Source organism: Sphaeramia orbicularis, chromosome 24, assembly GCF_902148855.1.
Source record: "Sphaeramia orbicularis chromosome 24, fSphaOr1.1, whole genome shotgun sequence".
NCBI lineage: Eukaryota > Metazoa > Chordata > Actinopteri > Kurtiformes > Apogonidae > Sphaeramia > Sphaeramia orbicularis.
This window is the reverse complement of record NC_043979.1, coordinates 45,630,484-45,643,095: the sequence shown is the minus strand read 5'-3', so window position 1 is coordinate 45,643,095 and position 12,612 is coordinate 45,630,484. Positions and strand designations below refer to the sequence as shown.

Here is a 12,612-nt window from a genome sequence, read left to right as displayed (position 1 = left end):
TGCCTCCGTCCACAATAATATAGAGGGTCTGCACGTGACGTCACCGCGGTCCCGCCCACTGAGTGGCAGAAAGACGGAGATGAGTAGCGGCTTTGGCTTGAATACTGCGAAAACTTTAGAACAATCTAAAAAATGGGGCAGAGCTGTTGTGTCATTGATCGCACAAATAGGTTTAAAAGCACTGGGAGCTGTCGTTTTAGCGGAGACCTAAAGCCAAAGACAGAAGAAGCAGATGGATCACTGCAACTCAGAGAAAGAACTGGAATCCAGACAACCGAACCTGGGTTTGTGTCAGCTAACGTTAATTTATGCTGTTCCTGTGTAAAATCATCCCTTAAATTCCGTCTGGTTTTGGCTAACGTTCCTTCTTAGTAAAGCTCTGAATGTTAGCATCTGTCATTTAGTTCTCGATTTCAGAACTGAAACATTTTTGTCTTCAGTTGTGTGATTGTGAACCTTGTGCTCTACATGATTTGTAAACTAGCTTAAACCCCTTTAGCCCTATCAGCCCGCCCATGGGCCGAAAAAATTATATTAATATTCATCTATTATCAAATATAATAAATCAGGACAATGGATGTTTTTTTTTCAACTTTTGCTCAAAGTTTAGACCCTAATGTTAATAAAAGTACATCAAAAGTGTATTTTAGTGCAAACTTTAATGTTCAAACATGATTTTTAATCTTTGTGGGGTGAAATATACGCTATTAAAAATCTCTGACACAAACAATTAATTTATGCACATCATCATCAATCCAGCCGAAAAAAAAAACAGGCGAGGATAAAAGATTCCAATTTCTCTTTTAGTTTGTTCCAGTTTACTCAGGCAGAGTAATAGATACAATATTTTAGACAATGGAATAGATAGACAGACACCAAGAACATCCATATGAACCTTATTATTGTGAAGGAATTCTTCATTTACTTTGGGTTTGTCTGTTTAGGCGTTTTTCCCTGAAAATATGGTCAGAGTTAAACTTAAACTGAGGCTAACCTAGTTTTCCACATAAGGGGCTCCTCTAGCACACAGCTGTTGGATCTGTGTTGGATCCAGTATTTGATGTGAACTCTCCTTAAATCTCCACAGTACCAGTAGATCATCCACTCACTTGGGTCAGTACTAAGGGTTCAACTCCAGTAAATCAGTAGTGAACTGTGAGCACTACTGCTGGGCCTTTACCGCCCAAATCACCGCCAACAAAATCTGTCTGCACTGACACAAAACCTCCAAAACAATAGTATGTTGAATGAAAGCACTCACCAGCTGGAATCCTCTAATGAACCAGGACCAGGATGGACACAACTCTGGGTCTGTTGGATGCTTTCAGCCTTTGCACTGGGGATTTTCCCGGCGTTGAACTCAGGTTCATGTAAATGTCAGGATAGGTGATTTCTGTCCCACATCAGTGTTGGTAGAACACTTGTTTGGTAGCTTGTATGGATCCATGTCCAGTCCAGCTGTCTTTAATTTCATGTTATATTCCACATTTTTCCTGGTCTGGCTGTAGTTACTGCTGTGCTCCGCCATGTTGAGCCGGTTTGTTTTTGCCGCTCAGTCTGACTGAGGGGGGCGTGGCTTAGGGGGGAAGTGACGTATGTGCATTCCCTCTATACATTATATAGCCTTAATGTCATGTAAAATTAACGTTTATTTGCAACATAGTATAGCAAACTATTACACTATACAGGGTGGGGAAGCAAAATTTACACTGAACATGTAGTTGTTTTTTCTCAGCAGGCACTACGTCAGTTGTTTTGAACCCAAACATATATTGATGTCATAATCATACCTAACACTATTATCCATACCTTTTCAGAAACTTTTGCCCATATGAGTAATCAGGAAAGCAAACGTCAGAGTGTGTGATTTGCTGAATGCACTCGTCACACCAAAGGAGATTTCAAAAATAGTTGGAGTGTCCATAAAGACTGTTTATAATGGAAAGAAGAGAATGACTATGAGCAAAACTATTACCAGAAAGTCTGGAAGTGGAGGAAGCAACAAAAAATGTACCAGAGCTTTTATTAAAGCTCTCAAATCCAAAATCCCAAAGGATCCAACCAAATCCATGAGAAAAATGGCAATTGAACTTGAGGTAGACAACAAGAACGTTAGAAATGCAGAAAAATAGGATTTGAAGTTAAAATCTTACACAAGAACACCAAAACACTTGTTGACAACAGCAACAAATCCAACTTTAGCAATTTTTGGGAATCATGTTTATGTCCGCCTTCTAGCCCAGATCTAAACCCTCTGGATTCTGCTGTTTGGGACGTTTTAGAACATGCACCAATAGAACATCACACAGCAATGTCCACTTTCTTAAAGATACTATTAAAGAAGTAGTTATTGAGAAAGAAGGAGGACACATAGAATAAAAACATTTTCTATTATGCCAATTTTCTTGTGGCAAATAAATTCTCATGACTTTCAATAAACTAATTGGTCATACACTGTCTTTCAACCCCTGCCTCAAAATATTGTACATTTTGCTTCTCCACCCTGTACTATACTCTCCGTTTTGAACGTCTGGGGTCACCAGAAATTTGTGATGTTAAAATGGGGTCACGAGCCAAAAAAGTTTGGGAACCAGCGGTGTAGCAGGATAACTTCCCCCAGATACCTCCCCCCCCCCCTTATCCTAGTATGACTTCCCCTCCCCCCTGGTTAACTATCCCCCCAGATATAAGAAGGTAGATATAACATCAGAATTGTATAATACTGATTACAATGTATATCACAAACATGAACACATGTACCTCCTAAACATATAATAAATAAAAGGCTCTTTTAGTCCATCAGGGTTTGAAACTGACGACAAGTAGTTGTGTACTTCCTGAGTGTTCTGAGAAAAAGACAGTGCACGACAGCACAATACCGTGGTGGGGAGGGGGGGTTATTCTGTTCCACCAGTTTCATACTGGGACACAACACATTCACCATGGGGTTGATTCATTTATTCAGTGGAAATACTGGTAGGAGGGGCCACCACAGAAGAAGAAATGAGCTGTTTTTTCATTACCTCTGCCAAGGAGGTTATGTTTTTGCCAGGGTTTGTTTGTTTGTCTGTCTGTCTGTTCGTTAGTGTGCAACATAACTCAAAAAGTTATAGACAGATTTGGATGACATTTTCAGGGTTTGTTGGAAATGGGATAAGGAAGAAATGATTAAATTCTGGTGGTGATCGGGGTGGGGGGGGCGCACGGGGGGGGGGGGGGGGGGGGGGGGGCGCAGACCAGAAAATTTCATCCAAATCTGTCCATAACTTTTTGAGTTATGTTGCACACTAACGGACAGACAAACAAACAAACAGACAAACAAACAAACCCTGGCAAAAACATAACCTCCTTGGCGTGGGGGGGCCCACGGGGGGGGGGCACTGATCAGCCTTGGCGGAGGTATGCACTCTCCAAGTGCTTCTAGTTCTATATATTTATTATATTCTTGACTGTATGCTTATGAACATGTTTGTATTGAATTTTATGTTATTTATTTATTCATTTATTTATTTAATTTATTTATGCTAGTTTGTACTCTGCAGCACTTTGGAGACTTTGTGTTGGTAAAATGTACTATACAAATATGATAATAATAATAATAATAATAACTAGAAGCACTTGGAGAGCGCAGACCTCCGCCAAGGCTGATCAGTGGCCCCCCCCTGTGGGCCCCCCCCACGCCAAGGAGGTTATGTTTTTGCCAGGGTTTGTTTGTTTGTTTGTTTGTTTGTTTGTTTGTCTGTTCGTTAGTGTGCAACATAACTCAAAAACTTATGGACAGATTTGGATGAAATTTTCCGGGTTTGTTGGAAATGGGCCCCCCCGTGGGCCCCCCCACCCTCGATCACCACCAAAATTTAATCATTTCTTCCTTATCCCATTTCCAACAAACCCTGAAAATTTCATCCAAATCTGTCCATAACTTTTTGAGTTATGTTGCACACTAACGGACAGACAAACAAACAAACAAACCCTGGCAAAAACATAACCTCCTTGGCGGAGGTAATAATAATAATAATAATAATAATAATAATAATAATAATAATAATAATAATAATAATAATAATAATAATAAGAAGAAGAAGAAGAAGAAGACATCACACTTATATAGCACTTTTTTGGACACTCAAAGACGCTTCACAAACAAACAAAACAAAAGAACAAAGGGGCTCAAGAAAATGGAATGGAAAAATGCTATGGTATGGTATGGTAGTATGTTAATAAGTGTCCACTCCGTCTTTTTTCAGTATATCTGTGCTCTGTATGACTAAATGTAACATGTAATGGAACTATGGTACTGGTCTGACCCACTTGGAGTTCGAAAAACAGCTGATCTGAGCTCAGTTTGTCCTGTTTGATTTTCAGACGATCCGACAGAAGTTTCCTCTGCTGACGACGAGACGCCTGGGAACCAGAGGACACTCCAAGTATCTATCTATCTATCTATCTATCTATCTATCTATCTATCTATCTATCTATCTATCTATCTATCTATCTATCTATCCTTTTTGTTCATGGTGCTACTCATTTGTGTTTATTTGTGTCCATTTTCTTTAACAATTTTGTTCATTTTTTATTCATTTTGTTTAATTTTGATCATTTTTCACTAATTTTACTGCTTATTTTTTTTTGTCTTTACTCATTTTGGTGCTGATGTTTATCCACTTTTTTCCTTATTTTGTCAACTTTTTTATTCACTCTGACTTTTTTTTCCATTATCTATCTATATTAACAAACTGTTAATGTTATCATGCTGCTGTTACACTGTAATTTCTGTAATCTATCCATCTCTCTGCTCTTTCAGTTCATTGTGCTACTTATTTATGTTAACTTTTGTCAATTTTCTTGCAAATTTTGTTCAGTTTTTGTCTCATTTTGTTCATTTTTCACTAATTTTGCTGCTTATTTTTTTTTGTCTTTACTCATTTTGATGCTTATGTTTGTTCATTTTGTCCACTTTTTTGCTTATTTTGTTAAGTTTTTTAATCAGTCTGACACTGTTCCATTATCTATCTATTTATAGCAACAAACAGTTAATATTATCATGCTGCTGTTACACTGTAATTTCTGTAATCTGTAATCTATCCATCTCTCTCTCCTTTTTGTTCATTGTGCTACTTGTTTGTGCTCGTTTTGTCCATTTTCTTGCCTGTTTTGTTCAGTTTTTGTCTCATTTCGCTAATTTTTCACTAATTTTGCCAGTTTTTTTTTTTTTTGTCTTTACTCATTTTGATGCTTATGTTTGTCCATTTTTGTCCACTTTTTTCCTTATTTTGTTAAGTTTTTTAATCAGTCTGACTTTTTTTTCCATTATCTATCTATATTAACAAACTGTTAACGTTATCAATCTGCTGTTACACTGTAATTTCTGTAAAGTAATCTGTAATCTATCCATTTCTCTATCCTTTTTGTTCATTGTGCTACTCATTTATGTTCATTTTTGTTCATTGTCTTGCCTATTTTGTCCAGTTTTTGTCTCATATTATTCATATTTCACTAATTTTGCTGCTTATTTTTTTGTCTTTACTCATTTTGCTCCTTATTTTTTTGTCTTTACTCATTTTGATGCTTATGTTTGTCCACTTTTCTCCTCATTTTTTAAACTTTTTTTAACCTATCTATGTAAATCCCTCCCCCAGGTATCACTACTATGGAATCGGTATCAAAGAGAGCAGCGCCTACTACCACTCGGTGTATTCTGGGAAAGGTCTGACCAGGTAATAACGTGATGCTTCCATCTGTGGTATTTATTGACGTACAGTAGTGTTTTATACATGCTTGTGTACACAGCCCTATCTGCAGTGTTTCCGGTGATATTCAGTGTTAAATCCACTCGATAAGTGCAGTCAGGAGTGGGCGTTATTTCATTTAATGTCGACAGTAAATCCAGAAATTAACATAAAACGCAGATATTCATTAAATATGTGGACCTTTTATTTAATCTGACGTCTACTGGGTTGTTTTCTCCTGGTTTTCTTATGCATTAAAGCTGATTTAAGCCCAGTGTTTTCATGCACAAACAGGTCATTTACATCTTTTTTCCTCATATATGTTGAACATTCAGACCAAATAGAACTCAAGTAGACCGGACTAATAAAAAATATAATAAAAATAAAGAAATTAAATAACCTATAAATTATGTCAAGTACAAAATGTTCTCCGTTTTAGTGTGAAAAAAGTAAAATTACATTATGAAAGTGTGAATAACCTGAACAATCTGAAATTTCTTAAGAAAAAAATGAAATTTATGTCAATATTATGTCTACAAATGCACAAAATATTAAATAAAAGGCATAATATTATTAAAATTGCACTTATTTTTCAGGTTGTTCATATTTGTTCAGGTTATTCACATTTTATTGTTAAAGGATTGTTTGTACATGTAAATATTTTCATGTAATTTTACTTTTTTTTTCACACTTAAAACAATAAGAACATTTTTTAGTTGTCATTATTTCTAGGTTATTATAATAGCTTTTACTTTAAATGATATTGGTTCTAAACTAAAATAATTTTAACATCTTTTATTGTTAATATCTTCAGTGTAATTTTTGCTTTTCACAAATTCATCCCACAGGCCAAATTTATGGAACCATTCTGGGGCCAAATGTTTTGTACCTGAAAAAATAAAATTTTAAACTGAAAATTCAAGTTTTGATCTGAAAAGATAAAACATGCAACTGAAAAAAATATAACCTCAAATATTAAAATACATATGGAAGTGAAAAAGGAAAATAAATAATTTATTCAAAAGAATTACTGAAGTGAATCAAAATAATATTTAACCTGAAAAAAAAAATAAATAATTTGAATACATTGTTGTATTTTTCAAAACTCAAGATCAAAACTTGAATTTTCAGTTTAAAATTTCATTTTTTCAGACACTAAACTTACAGCCAAGAATGGCTCCATACATCTGGACCCTTTGGAGGCCGGTTTTGGTTTTTGACACCCCTGGTCTAAACAGTGACTGTATATGACCATAAATGCAAGATAAAAATCACTGTAATGTATTTAAATCACACAAAAAGTTACAAAATCTCAGCAATTAGAGGAAAAAACAGAGAAATCCTGATTGTTTTTCCATCACTTCTTGTTCTTTTTTGTCATAATTGTATTTACATGTTACATTTAAACATAATTTCTATTCATTTGGAGTCAGATATACGGAAAAAAGATTATATAACTTAACTATGCATGACAAGAATGAGGCTAAACCTGCCATATTATGCAAAAACACAAAATGAATGACTATTTTTTTTATTCTGTACAACATAAAAGCTTCACATTAGAAATAAATTATGTTCATGAACCTTTTTGTCATTAAAAATGTTTCTCTGTCAACAGATTTTCAGGCAGCAAACTCAAAAATGAGGTAAAAAAAAAAAAAAAAAGACACAAAAAACTAATTCTTAATATCTTTTATTAAAAAAAAACAAAACAAAAAAAAAAAAAAAAACACTAATAAAAACTAACTCAGCTCTTTTTTCTTCAGGGAGGTTTCACCAGGAAATATTCTCTGAGCTCTAAAACTGGGACGTTGCTTCCAGATTTCCCCAGCGCTCAACATCTGCTCCTGCACGGAAACGTCTCCAGAGAAAAGGTTCATGTTTGGGCTTTTTATTTATTTATTTATTTATTTATTTATTAGAAGCAGATGAAATTATCTCAGAGGAGCTTCACTGGAGAAAAGTTACACTATGTGGACAAAAGTATGTGGACACTTTGAATTCAGGTGTTTCTTTTCTAACACGGATCTGGGATACAAAACAATAATGACTAATGACATAATACAGTTTTATATTGGGATAAATATCATTGCATTGGTTAGTTTGGTTTAAATTGTTATATTTGTTTCTAAAATGCCTCAGGGATGGTTTGGACTTAATTTCTCTCAACGTTGATTGTTCATTTTTATCCATGACTATGATTTTAAATGTTCTTCCTCTAAATTTCTAAAATATTTTTCCTGCTCTGACTGTGAATAATAATTTTCTACCACAACTAACCATCTACTTTCTTGTTTGTGTGTGTATTTAGCATATTTTGATGCTTTTTTCTTCATTTTTGTTTATCTAGATCCTTTTTTTTTGTTCTTTTTTTATGCCTGTGTTGCTCTTTTTTTTTTTTTTTTTAATTAATTTTGTTGTTCATTCTGTTCATTTTACTGATTTTTATTATTTTTTTTAATCCATGACTATGGTTTTAAATGTTCTTCCTTTGAATTTCTAAATCTCTACATTTTTTTTGCTAAAATTAATTTGTTTTTGATCATGTAATAGTTTGCTATGCTATGTTGCAAATAAAGGTTAATTTTAGAGGACATTTAGTCTATATAATGTATATTATTATGGATGGAGGCAGTAAATCCAGGTGTAGATTACTGCACAAAGGAAGAATTTTATTTTCCTTGGTCAGGATATGTACAGTCAGTTACAAGGCTGACAATTAATACTGAACAAACAAGAACTGAAACTATGAATTATGAAAGAGCTGCAGCATCTGAAACTGACCACAATGAACATTTGACAGATAAACAGAAGCACAGTGCTGCAGTTTCACAACCACAGTTTGTCTGCTATAGATTGGGATTGTCTCTGTCAACTCATCATATATTTTTTTATTAGTAAGTTGTTGTTTTTTTTTTTTATCAATTACTAGAAATTCCAGGCGACACCACGGTTGAAAAACACTGCATTAGTCATTATTGTTAGAAAGAAACACCTGAATTCAACGTGTCCACATACTTTTGTCCACATACAGGTGTTTGTTTTGCAGTTTATGTCAGCTTGTGGTTGTTTTTGTGCAGGTGGACACTCTGATCATGATGTATAAAACCCACTGTCAGTGCATCCTGGATAACGCCATCAATGTCAACTTTGAGGAGGTGACGAGGCTTCATTTTACAGTATTTCAACACTTCCATCGCCTCAAACTCACATAAACTACCTTTAATTTCAACGCTTTTATTTCAGATCCAGAACTTCCTGCTCCACTTCTGGCAGGGCATGCCTGACCACCTGCTGCCACTGCTGGAAAACCCCGTTATCGTCGACATTTTCTGCGTCTGCGACTCCATCCTATACAAGGTTTTTATCCAATACAATTAGTAGTGGAGTAAAAAGATTCTAAATGATCAAATATGGTGCTTTTGTCAACCTGAGCTCTTCCACTGTTAGGATATAATCACAACAGGACAGTATTTTAAAGGGTTTTTTTGGACTTTTTTTTTTGCATAAAATAGACGCTTTTTTGAGAAACCAATCAGTAAAAGACAATATTTTATACTAAATTTGGAAAAAGTGTTTCTTATTTTTCAAAAATATCTTTGTTGTAAAAGTCCGAAGTGGTCTTTTGAAAGTTTTTATGTCAAGAAAAGTCAGAACCACAGCTGTATTTATTTATAACATCATTGCTTTGCATTGAAAACATCTTTAAAACATCATTTAGGTGAAAAACAGCAGGTATTTTGCTTTTTACAACCAGTAAAATCACACATGAACCCAACATTTAACCTTTCCTCAGTGGTTCTTCACTGCTTTATTTCTTGCATAGTTCAATTAAAAGCAAATATTTTTCTATATTTAATTTACTGATCATTTAATCATAACACATTAAGGTTATTCAATTCCTTTACATTCCTTTCACTTCCATTAAACATACTTTTTTGGTTTTAACTCTTTCAGTGCCATGGGCCGATTAAATCGGCTTTACGAATACAACCTTTAAAGTGCCACGGGCCGATCAGATTGGCTTTGGAGAACACGCCATATTTGTGTACAAACAAACCATCCACCCCCATTTCTTTCTCATATTTCGATGACGTTCTTTCAAATCTTCTTGCAAATTACGATCAATAATGAATCGGCTGCGTCCGGTGCGTTTTGAATCTAAGTGGCAATCGGTCGGATGTTACCGAGCGGTTTTTGACCAAGGAAGAGCTCGCGTTTCGTTTTCTGCGTGGGAAATTTTATGAATGAATTTATGAATGAAATCATATGCAAATTAGATGGCCATTTTGTAGTAATATCATAAACACAGCGATCTGTCAAAACAGTCCCATCTGCTAGAAAATGAGTTCTGATGACGATTCAGACTTCGATTATAAAAACGACGCGAAATACTGAAAAATGGCCAAATTCTGTGGCACTTTTAAGGCTTATTAGCCCCTTAACTGTCTGGCACCGAAAGAGTTAAGCTGAAATATTTTAATGTATCGTCACTGCAGTGGGTAATAATCGAAAATTAATTGGAACTGTAATAAATCACTCAGAATTCAAATGATTAAAACTGGCATTTAAAGGGTTAAAATCCTGAAAACTGTTAAAAGTTTGGTAGTTTTGAGCAGAGCGGAAGTTGTTTAAGAGATTTATTTAAAAAAAAAAAAAAAAAGCAAGAAAAAATGCATGAACATTTTTGTCCACGAGGGTGACCAGAGTTTTTTTTTTTCTTTTTTTTGGTTATAAAAGGGCATAAGGGATTTATCACCATTTATTATACTATTATTTATTTTTTTTCCCAGTGAAAATCAGGTATTTTCTTATATTCAATTGACTGATTGATCATGTAGATGTTCATTAAAACTCAGAGTAAAATCATAGGTTATTATATATATATTTAGAGAAAATTGAAGAAAAAGTGTTTTTTGTTTTTGTTTTAGCAAAATATATCATTAGCTGAACAGATCATTAACCAAACATGTCTTGTGAATCAATGTCACAGCAGTGAATAATAATAATAATAATAATAGTAATAATAATAATAATAAAATAACTTTTTCCAGTTAATGGAAAAACTAACACATTTTTATTTGCATTTTCAACCCTTTAACAACAACTGTGGCTTAATACAACAGTACAAGTACAAGAATAAATAGGGAATGTTGTATTTAAGCCTTAAAGATCTATTTTTGTGGCAACTTTTTCTATACTTACCCTTACCTAAGTGATTTTTTACCATTTATTATAATATCCTCTGCATTTTGCATTTTTCACTGAAAATCAAGTATTTTCCTTTATTTAATTCACTGATCACGTAGATTTTCACAGTAAATTGAAATGTTATCATATAAAAACACGGAATAATGAAGAAAGAAAACATACTTTTTTAGCAAAATTTATCATTAACTGAAAATAAAACAAGTGTCTTGTGTATCAGTCTCACCACAGACGATGATAATGATAATGAAAATAACTTGAAATATACAGAAATATACAGTTGATGGAGAAACTAACACATTTTTATTTGCATTTTCAACCCTTTAACAACAACTGTGGCTTAATGCAACAATACATGTACAAGAATAAATAGGGAATGTTGTATTTAAGCCTTAAAGATTGATTTTTGTGGTGTCTTTTACCTACATTTACCCTTTCCCAAATGATTTATTACCATTTATAATAATATTATCCTCTGCATTTTGCATTTGTCAGTAAAAATCAAGTATTTAATTTTTATTTTTTAATATTTAATTCACTGATCATGTAGATTTTTGCAGTAAATTGAAATTTTGTCAAATAAAAAAAGGAATAATGAAGAAAAAATACTTTTTTTTTTTTTTTAGCAAAATATATCATTAACTGAACATAAAACAAGTGTCTACAACCACTTATTTACTACACAGAGACGGTGTTGCATTGAAATCAAAAATAATGACTGAACTGAAGTTGCACATGTTTAGTTTTTTGGGTGAAACGTTCCCGTCCTCCTGTTGTCTCCTGTTAAACATTGTGTTTCCAGTTTGTTCTTTATTTCCTCAGGTTTTAACCGATGTTCTGATTCCTGCTACGATGCAGGAGATGCCTGAAAGGTTTGTCATGTCTATAACTGGTTAATTATTTTATTATTAACCTTTATTTAACCAGGAAAACAATGTCTCGTTGCGATTGAAATGCTTTTAAAAGCTGAAATGTCACATACAGTGTTTTATTTTCAGATCATTAGATAAATCCAGATTACAGAAAATGAAATATTTACACTGAATCTGCAGCAGAATGTGACTTTGTCTTCGTTTCTTCATCAGTTTGTTGGCAGATATCCGTAATTTCGCCAAACACTGGGAACACTGGTTAGCGTCTTCTCTGGAGAACCTCCCAGAATGCCTTGCAGTGAAAAAGCTCCCGATCGCTCGGCGCTTCGTCTCCTCTTTGAAGAGACAGACGTCGTTCTTACACCTGGCACAGGTACAGTTTGAATCCAGTATTTAACAATAATTAACAAAAGGACCAAAAGAATCAGTTCAGAGCACAGAGGAGCACATACAGCTGACGATACTGTAGAAATAGAGCACAAAATGAACACAATAATCAACAAAAATGAACAAAATAATCAAGAAAATGAACAAAATCATCTACAAAATGAAAAAGAGGAACAAAATAATCAACAAATGGAACAAAAATTAACAAAATAACAAAAATTAACAAAATTAACAAATAATTAACAAAAATGAACAGAATAATCAACAAAATTAACACAAATTAACAAAATTATCCATAAAATGAACAAAATAATCAATAACATGAACAAAATAATCTACAAAAATTAACAACATTATCCATAAAATGAACAAAATAATCAATAACATGAACAAAATAATCAATAAAATGAACAAAA

General features: G+C 33.7%; 1 protein-coding gene across 1 annotated transcript in view; it reads left to right on the top strand.

Annotated features, from left to right (window-relative positions):
- The window catches only part of rfx6 (regulatory factor X, 6), a 38,877-nt gene that overhangs the window by 7,250 nt on the left and 19,015 nt on the right, over nt 1–12,612 (top strand). Inside the window, exons 4-11 of the mRNA XM_030128857.1 lie at nt 4,366–4,427; nt 5,640–5,717; nt 7,348–7,375; nt 7,496–7,603; nt 8,810–8,887; nt 8,976–9,089; nt 11,760–11,809; nt 12,023–12,182. Coding sequence (XP_029984717.1) covers nt 4,366–4,427; nt 5,640–5,717; nt 7,348–7,375; nt 7,496–7,603; nt 8,810–8,887; nt 8,976–9,089; nt 11,760–11,809; nt 12,023–12,182 — 678 coding nt within the window. The remainder of the gene's footprint in view (nt 1–4,365; nt 4,428–5,639; nt 5,718–7,347; nt 7,376–7,495; nt 7,604–8,809; nt 8,888–8,975; nt 9,090–11,759; nt 11,810–12,022; nt 12,183–12,612) is intronic.